The 9,141-nt window shown below is 35.2% G+C and overlaps 2 protein-coding genes across 3 annotated transcripts; one reads left to right on the plus strand and one right to left on the minus strand.

The window, feature by feature from the left end:
* The first annotated feature begins 652 nt into the window (after positions 1-652).
* LOC107878172 (mitochondrial outer membrane protein porin of 36 kDa) lies at positions 653-4,751 on the plus strand. 2 transcript variants are annotated; one of them, XM_047406401.1, is made up of 7 exons: positions 653-879; positions 985-1,054; positions 1,238-1,305; positions 2,163-2,273; positions 3,362-3,448; positions 3,535-3,743; positions 4,112-4,751. In XM_047406401.1, exons 2-7 carry the CDS (start codon positions 1,006-1,008, stop codon positions 4,416-4,418), a joined length of 831 nt encoding a protein of 276 aa, XP_047262357.1. In that variant the 5' UTR covers positions 653-879; positions 985-1,005; the 3' UTR covers positions 4,419-4,751. The 2 variants fall into 2 exon arrangements, with proteins under 2 accessions (XP_047262357.1, XP_016580577.1); XM_016725091.2 differs by having other exon boundaries at positions 681-1,054.
* Positions 4,752-4,861: 110 nt separating this feature from the next.
* Positions 4,862-8,486, minus strand: LOC107878182 (hypersensitive-induced response protein 2). The gene is made up of 5 exons (XM_016725101.2): positions 8,099-8,486; positions 7,036-7,156; positions 6,271-6,362; positions 6,077-6,173; positions 4,862-5,599 (listed from the first exon to the last, which is right to left on the minus strand). Exons 1-5 carry the CDS (start codon positions 8,285-8,287, stop codon positions 5,280-5,282), a joined length of 819 nt encoding a protein of 272 aa, XP_016580587.1. The 5' UTR covers positions 8,288-8,486; the 3' UTR covers positions 4,862-5,279.
* Between the last annotated feature and the right edge of the window lie 655 nt (positions 8,487-9,141).

The following is a 9,141-nucleotide window of genomic DNA, read 5'->3' on the forward strand; positions in this document are numbered from 1 at the left end:
TTTGACTGTCATGTGTCATTTTTCATGAGCTCTGCACTGATATAGATCAATAAATTGATATATATATATATATTGTTATTTGTACTAAAGCAAATGAAAGGTTGAAAGAGATTTGATCTTGTATTCTTTCATATAGTTATTTTTAATTATTATTGTATCTTTTTATAAGAAATTTTTAATTTTATACATATTTCTAATTTTTTTTATATATATATTATATTATATTTATGTTTGCAGTGATACAAATCAATTTTTCATGTATTGATGCAGATCAACGGAATTGAAAAAGAAATGACCAACAGAATTGAATAAGGTATATTTATTTGTGTTTTTTTTGTGGCTCGAATCGGATCAGATGAGATAAATTAAGACATATTTTATTTTAAAAAATGAGTTATTTTAACGTTGATTTGAACTTTTCTATTAAAAAAGATACACATGAAGAGTTTCTTGATAATGAAGGTAAATTTGATCCCAAAGTATAATATTAAGAGTAAATTTAATTCCAAAATATGATAAAAGGTATATGTAATTAATTTTTCAAAGTACATAAATAAATTTGATTCAAAAATATGATAATAAGAATATATTTGATCCCAAATATGATGAATGATATATTTAAATAATTTTTCAAGGTATGTAAATTTGATCATTTTCCCCTTCTAATTCAAAATTGACAACGTATCTCTACGCAGAGTCGAAGGGCTATATGAATGATCCCAGGTTGGACTGAGAAAATAACAAAAAAATCCTCAAAAACAGAAAATATAGAAGTTCTATGTTGCCCTCATGTTAGATTTAATCAACGGTCTCAACATCTTCCTTCACATCCAGCATATGATCAAATGGTCTAAAATGAACCAACCGCAATAAGCTAGGGTTGTTCATACTCCACTACAATATTTTTCTTTTGCAACAAACCAAGTCTTTGATAAACACCGATTCTCTTTCTCTCTCTAAAACCTTCTCTTTCCTCTTCTGCAGTTTGATTTTTTGTGTGCAGAAATGGTGAAGGGTCCTGGACTTTACTCCGATATCGGCAAAAAAGCTAGAGGTATTTCGCTTTCCGTCTTCTTTCTTTTTCATTTTATTGTTTGGTACTTTGTAAAATGGTCTTTTTTATATTGCAAAGTTTCGTTTCTGGACTAAATCATTTGCATTATTATTTGGTCTATCAACCAAACATCACGCGTGGTGGTAATTGATGGATGTTATATATTTTTTTTGTTGTTTTCAGATCTTCTGTACAGGGACTATGTCAGTGACCACAAGTTCACCGTTACTACGTACAGCACAACCGGAGTGGTTAGTTTATCACTCAAAAATTTTGCTTATTGTTCATTCGTGTTTGTGTTTTGGTTTGATGGGATGAGTAATTTGTAGTTTCTGTGGTCAACCATAATAAAGGGCAGCCCAGTGCATATGCGGGTTCAGGATAGGGCTCAACCAATGTTAAAAAAACTGAAAGCCCGTTGCACTAAAGCTCCCTCTCTGTGCAGGGTTCGGAGGAAGGCCGGATCACAAGAGTTTATTGTGTGCATTTCTCAAAAGAATGTTTTCACGGCTTGAACTCATGACCCCAAGGCTCCCCTCCGTCTTGGTTATGTATGTAATTGTGATAATTTTTATACAGGAAATTACGTGTGGGTGGTGGGTGGGTGGGGGTTTAATAATTATGGTCTTATGTAGCTCCTAGGAAGATAGGTAATGAAACTTATTACTTCAAGAAATGAGGAAGGATTTGTCTAATTTACATTGTGCCCATATCATGCGATGGGTAATTAGTTTCATCTTCTTGATGGCGAATATAAGTCTTAAAATCTGTGGGTTCTTCAAGGTTTTAGCATTGAATTTGTTGTATTTTTAAATTGTGATTCATATATATTATATGTTCCAATTTTTAATGAAATTATTTTATATCTACGTGAAACGTACTGGATTCTGATAAACCCGTTATCACAAGGCCACATTAGCCTCTGGTTATTTTTACTTACTTCCAGTAGAGTATGTATTTCTCAGGAAGGATTTCCTCGGGTATTGCCTCACAATGCCTGTAGTGGATGCTTCACGTTGTTTGACAATGATACCTTGTTATTGAAATTGTTGTGTTCAATTAAGACTTTTTAAGTGTATGTTGCTAAAGTTTATGTCACACATTTCAGGCTATCACCTCATCTGGTCTGAAGAAGGGTGAATTATTCTTGGCAGATGTTAGCACCCAGTTGAAGAACAAGAACATTACCACTGATGTAAAAGTGGACACCAATTCCAATGTGAGTTCATTTTTCAGCTTGATTACTGGGAAGTGGGATCTAATATTTGTAACTTATATTTAATAATAATTCTGTTAGGAGATACAATAATTGAATTTATATATCTTTGGAGATGCTAGGTGCACAACATGTTTGGTTGTCTAGTTATATTGATCTGGCTGCACTTTGATCAAACTTTTTCAATCCTTCAAGTATCCTTTTCCCTGAAAATATAACTCAAAAAATCAGGAAACGGAAAGTAAAAATGAAGGATTCCCCCGGAAGTTTTAATTTGGTTATTTTGTTATCTTTTTCCTTCCCGTTGGCTGATTTAATGCTCTGGAGTCTATATCTTTCTCCATGCTGTTATTGAAAGATTGTGTTAGTTAGTTTAGTTGGTGTCCGTGATTTGTTTTCCGACTAGCAGTGTACAATATTAATATGTTCTCCAACAACTACAAGGCAATAATTGAAATGGTAGGACAGCCACTTTACCAATATCAACCATAGTTCTTACATGGCAAGTCACCTTCAACTCTTTTCACAAAGGTTTGGAAAAAATTCTATCCTTAGTAATTGTTTTATGTTGCTCATTTGTGCCCTCTCCTCCGTTTGTCTGTTGGATCTCTCATGCAGACCCTTTTATATTCACATAATAGCATCTCAGGTGTTAGCTTAGTTTTTTCTCTGGTGTTGATTACAGTGATGTAATTACCTCCAAATGCAAACTTATATTAACTGAAGACTGAATTTTCAGGCATGATAATCAAGACGAGTTTTCTGGTAGTAAAAAAAGGAGCTGTAATTACCTCCAAATGCAAACTTATATTAACTAAAGACTGAATTTTCAAGCATGATAATCAAGACGAGTTTTCTGGTAGTAAAAAAGGAGCTGTACAATCAAAGTTAAAGGTTCAATTGGGAAGAGAGAATACATTTGAGTCATCTAAGCTTGTTCTCTACACTCCCCTGACCTCTGCACTCTCACAAGTAGTTCTCTGTCTTCTTAGGTTTTGAACTTCCAATTTTTGAGACTTATTGATTGGGAAATCCGACAAGTTCAAGTTTGTTATGAGAATATGCTTAGTAACTAGAATTGAATGATGCAGGTCTACACTACCATCACTGTTGATGAACCTGCACCAGGGCTCAAGACAATTGTCAGCTTTGTCATACCAGATCAGAAATCTGGAAAGGTTCCTTTGCTTTTAACTATATTTCTCTGCAGTTGGCTGGTGGTTTACTTAATTGTGTGATTCTAAGCAAAAATATTATGCTTCAGGTAGAGCTCCAGTACTTGCATGAGTATGCCGGGATCAACACTAGCATTGGACTCACAGCAAGTCCTCTTGTCAACTTCTCAGGCGTTGCTGGCAACAATACCGTTGCTTTGGGCACTGATCTATCATTTGACACTGCCACAGGCAATTTCACAAAATGCAATGCTGGTCTGAGTTTTTGTACTGCTGATCTGATTGCTTCCTTAGCATTGTAAGAATTTTTGTGGTATCTTCCTTCGCCATAATGTATATGTTAAGATTCTTCATGGAGTAAAATATCTCATTTAGCCATTTGTTCTCTTTCTAACTGTGAAATGACCTTGTAATGTCTTGGTTTTCTTTCTTTCTGCAAGAAACACTTTCGGGATTTGAACCTCTTCATTGTGACTAAACTAATGAATCATTTGTCTCCTCTACTCTGATGAGATGCTATATTGAAATGAAGTGAGGGCTGTATAATTGCATCAAAGTTCTAGAATTTTGCAAAAAATTGTGACCTGGAGACCAACATGTTCCATCATTATCTTTGTTATTTTCTTATCTTGGAACCCTTTTGGACCGAGTGCTAATTTTGTGCAGGAATGACAAGGGTGATACCATCAGTGCTTCCTACTACCACACGGTGAAGCCAGTGACAAATACAGCTGTTGGTGCAGAGTTGACTCACAGCTTCTCAGGCAACGAGAACACACTGACCATTGGAACACAGCATTTGTTGGACCCATTGACCACGGTGAAGGCTCGCGTTAACAGCTATGGTAAGGCAAGTGCTCTCATCCAACACGAGTGGCGACCAAAATCCCTCTTCACAATATCTGGTGAAGTGGACACCAGGGCAATTGAAAAGAGCGCCAAGATTGGGTTGGCTGTAGCCCTCAAGCCATGAGTCTGTTAGTACCTTACAGAAATGTGAGTGAAACGGTGTCTGTTTTGTATGATCCAGAGTAATAAATTAGATAGATTTGCTTCAGCGCATTATCCTTCTGCGCCAGGGAGAATAATCTTCAGCTGGTAATGCAAACTCATGATTTTTTGCTTATATGCATCCTTAGTGTTCATTGAGGCACAGGTTTTAACCTTTTACCCGAGCTTCCTCATTCACGTAATTGATTAATCTTTCTTTGATCATTATTTATTGTATGAATATTCTGACATTGTGTTGTTAGATGAGTATAAAAGGCTCTTGAAAGAGAGCTGCCTGCCTTTCTTCTTTTCTTAATTTTCTTGATTGGTTCTACTTGCCTGTCCATCCACTGGGTGAGATTACTCTCAAACACGTGTAGTCACTATTAAGGATCTTGTCTAAAGTACCTGTTAGCCTTGGTAGTCTTAGCTGGTGAAAATATCGTATTAACTGTTCGCTGGAAGTACATATATGATGCCCACTTTAGCTACAATTTGCATAAAAAGATACTGAACAACAAAACAATACAATACCCTGCATATGCTCTGCCAGGGCCTTAGGCTACCCTCATACCAGCAGCACTTCAAGAAAAGAAAGAAAAAACCATATTCTTCTCGGTTCCTCAATTTTCTATAAGCGTTATGAGGTAACTGTTAAAAAGTATCGATTTAATAGTTCGGATTGAGCACACATCTATCTCGCATACCGTCGCTAACACAACAATCTCTTACAGAAATTTCAAAGCAGTTGGATACTTTCTGATCCTCCAAGTATATTATGTACAAAAGAAACCATCATGTCGGAATCACAGCCTTAATATGTTCCCTTGAAGCAAACTGTTTCTTACCTCTGCTCAGATGTCACATCCTCTGGCTCATGAGGAATGAAGACAGCAGATGAATTAGAGGAGACCCCTATCTCCTTCATTGTATCAAAATATTGGGTGATTAAAATCATGTCCATGACATCCTTGGTTGATGCCCCTGGAACACTTGTAGAGAATCCTATCACACTTGCTTTAAGCCCTTCCACGATAGCTTGCCGTTGACGAGCAATTCCGAGCCCTTCTAAATACTTCGATTCTGCTTCCCCTTCTGCTTGCTTTATCTGCAGAATCTTCTCTCCCTCTGCCATCTCATATGCAGCTTCTCTCAATCTTGAAGCTAGTTTTCATGAAATTGTCAAACTCACGTTAGAAGAACGAAGGTTTACATGGTCTATCAATATGCAAACAAGAACTCAATACATAGTTTACATGGTCCATTACTTTTAACTTTGTAAAACTGTTTTTCTCTACTATTGGAGCTTTATACCAAGATGTGATAATAGAGGGCAACCTGCCTGATTTGATTATATGGTTCAAACCTCTGATTTACAAGTATCAATTGAGAGAATTTTGCTGTTGTTCCAAAGCTCCTCTAGTCTCGTTCAATGTCAATATTTGGTACGAGACTACGAGCACCGAAATTAGTAATCACATATTGAAAGCCAAAAGCGCACCGGGGGGGATGGACTGCAAGTCTGGTAAAAGGAATTCTTTTCCAACTTTGCCAAGAGGATTCGAAGCAATACTAACTACACTTTACTTCCATTTAGGGGGGAAGAAAAATAAGCCAGTGAAGTATTAAAGATAGCCATACCTGCATTAATTTCGTTCATTGAACTTTTCACTTGGTCATCTGGTTCAACATCTACAATAAGAGTTTGAACTATCTCATATCCATAAAGAGACATTGCCTGTGTAATCCCAGATGGAAAATCAGATATGAATTGATTTAGTTTCTTCTATTTGTTTGCTCAAGAGTTGCAGTAGTTCTAATATAAAGAGAGATACCTTCGCTAGTCGCTTCCCAACTGTTTGAGCTATCTCAGTTTTCTGTTCAAAAACTTTATCCAGGTCCAATGTTGGCACAGTTGCCCTAATAACTGACAAACATCAATGAGAACCTACTTAGTATAGAAGCTTTTGGATTGAAAAAGGTAAACTTCTCCATATGAAGTTTGGCAATTTTTTTAATCATAATTATGTGTTTACTTAACATAGCAGAATGAGAAAAGAACACATCATAAGAGAGGAATAAGTATACATCTTAGGAAACACTGCAACACGGACAGGGGACAAAGCAAAATCTCTTGAACTAGTGACATTCACTATATAATCGTACCCGGTTTTTATACTAAAATATACTAATTCATGATTAAGTCATAGATTAAGGTGAGAATGTGTATTAGTTAAGCGTAGTTTACTGATTTAACTGTGGTTTAGTGATTGGAGTGCATGTAAATACGTCATATATTCATTAGGCTGGTGCAAACACTAGGAGAGGGCTTGGTAAGTCTTGCTTGGACTGTTTTAATGGTAGTCTTTGTTCTTTTTCTTTGCACTCGTAGTGTGGGGAAGAAGTGGACTCTAAAGGTCCTACTAGTTGAGCTAAGGACGTAAATGGTATCACTAACAATGGCTTTTTAAACTGTGTTGATATAAAGCTATCTGCATGTTGAAATTCTATTGGACTCGATTGAATCAACACAGATATGCTTTTATCTGTCATAACAAACAAATAGCTATGATGCATAAGCATAAGATTTGCATCCCAACCATCAAAGACATATGCTTGAATCTGCTCGTTTGTGTTGCTAAGTTTATAGAAGGCATCTGCTGCCTTATCTGCCAAGGCTCTGTACTGGATTGAAGCAACCAGAGTCACAAAAACATTATCCTGAAAATATAGTTTTCATGAGAGACAAATAAAAACATTTGCTTTACAAAATAAATAAAGTTCAAACCTCCAAAGAATACTGATTGCACATCATAGTTAGAACTTCGAACTATATTGAAAATAGCTTCTCCACCTCCACGAGATTAGGGGTACGATCTACGTACATTCTATCCTCTCCGAACCCCACTTGTGGGATATCACCAGCTATTTTTTTTGTTGTTGTAAAAATTCCAATTATATGTGTAATCTGAGCTAAAATCACTAGATGCTTTTACATGCAGAAAAAAGTTGTATCTGCCTGTGGTCAATTGTCACGAAATTATGATTTATGAGCAAGAAAGCAACAGATAGATAAAATACTTCCTTGAGACTATTGGTACCTTAATCATTTCAACTATTTTTTTTTTGTTTTTGTTGTGATGATCAAGAAATAAGTATTGGGCCAACTCTTAGAATCAACCGCGTCTTTCAAAACCGGGGATAAATAGGCCTGCTTCTTTACCCTTATCCGCTTGAATATCAGTCTTAGTTCGCTTTGCCTCGAACATCTGACCCAAGGTTCCCTCAACCTTAGTCACTTGAACCAAGTCCCGGAGGCTACTAGAAATTGTAACTTTTAACAGCTTATAAACATGGTAATTTGCACAAGAGAAGTAAGGGAATTGCAAGGCCATTTGGTTTAAAATTTGGATATCTCAGTATTATAATCCCGAGACAAAAATCAAGACTTAAACCTGAGTAACCTATCCCACTTTCTATATGAGATAAGTTATCCAGATTATAGTCCTGTTTTTAATACCAATTTTACCTAATAGCTCTAATCAAACGTGAGATGAAGGACCAAAATTTAGACCGGGACAGCCCACCTAATTCCTTGAACCAAAAGACAAGCTAGCTTTTGAGCAAGATGATAAAAGAAAAATAAAAAGACAATATGCAAACCTTAGTCTTGGATTCACATCTAATGTCAAGTTGCTGCACCCTGAGTGAAAGATAACCAGCTAATTGGCTCCCAAAAAACCAAGGCATGAAGTGAAAACCAGGACCAAGAACATCATCATACTTGCCAAAGTTTTCCTTTATAGCAACTGTGGATTGATCCACTTGAATACAACCCAAAGCTTGTCCCATAACTACAATAATCAATACAATAACATATAAAGAAGAACCCCTTGAAATAAAACTTGAAAGATAAGTGATATTATTAGTAGAAACTTGGTTTATTATTCAAGCATGACTTGATCTTAACCGTACAAGTAAGGACAAGATTCACAAAAGGGGTTTCTCAGGAAAGGATTAAATAAAACAAAACATACTCCCATATTAATTATCCACTTTCCTATTTAAACATCCCTTAAGAAACTATAAATAAGATTGATAGTTTTACTAATTTACTTGTTTCGTCATCTTTACTAGTTCACTTTTGTATTTTGAAATGTGCAACAATTCTTGTCCACTTTATAAAACTAATGGATAATTTACATATTTCTACCCATTTTATTCTTAATATTAAATATGATTCATTATCTAATGCATTTTTCAAAATATTAAATTTATTATATTTAAGAAACAATATGGTAAAATAACTCCTATCATTGACTGCTTCTTAATTTTCGTATCAATAGAAAAGTGGACAAGTAAAGAAGGACGGAGGGTACTACTTATCCATTCTTTTTTTTTTGGAACTTATAAATTTGTTTAGACTTTCAAAAATTATTAATTGCAGTTGTAAATGTAAATTTTTAAATTAATTTTTTTATTTAATAAATAAATAAATAATTTGGACAACTATTTTATAGTAAGATGAATAATTAATATGAGACGAATAAAATAAATTAGTGTATCAATTTATCATTTGGTTTTCAAATTATTAATATTACTTTCTAATAAGAGGGAGAGGGAAAAAGAGAAGTATACAATTGGGCGTCAATATGTGTGCTTCAGCTATGTGCTTCCTTAGCGGTCGTTTGGTAGATTGTATTAGA

This window comes from Capsicum annuum, chromosome 1 (genome assembly GCF_002878395.1).
Source record: "Capsicum annuum cultivar UCD-10X-F1 chromosome 1, UCD10Xv1.1, whole genome shotgun sequence".
Classification (NCBI taxonomy): Eukaryota; Viridiplantae; Streptophyta; class Magnoliopsida; order Solanales; family Solanaceae; genus Capsicum; species Capsicum annuum.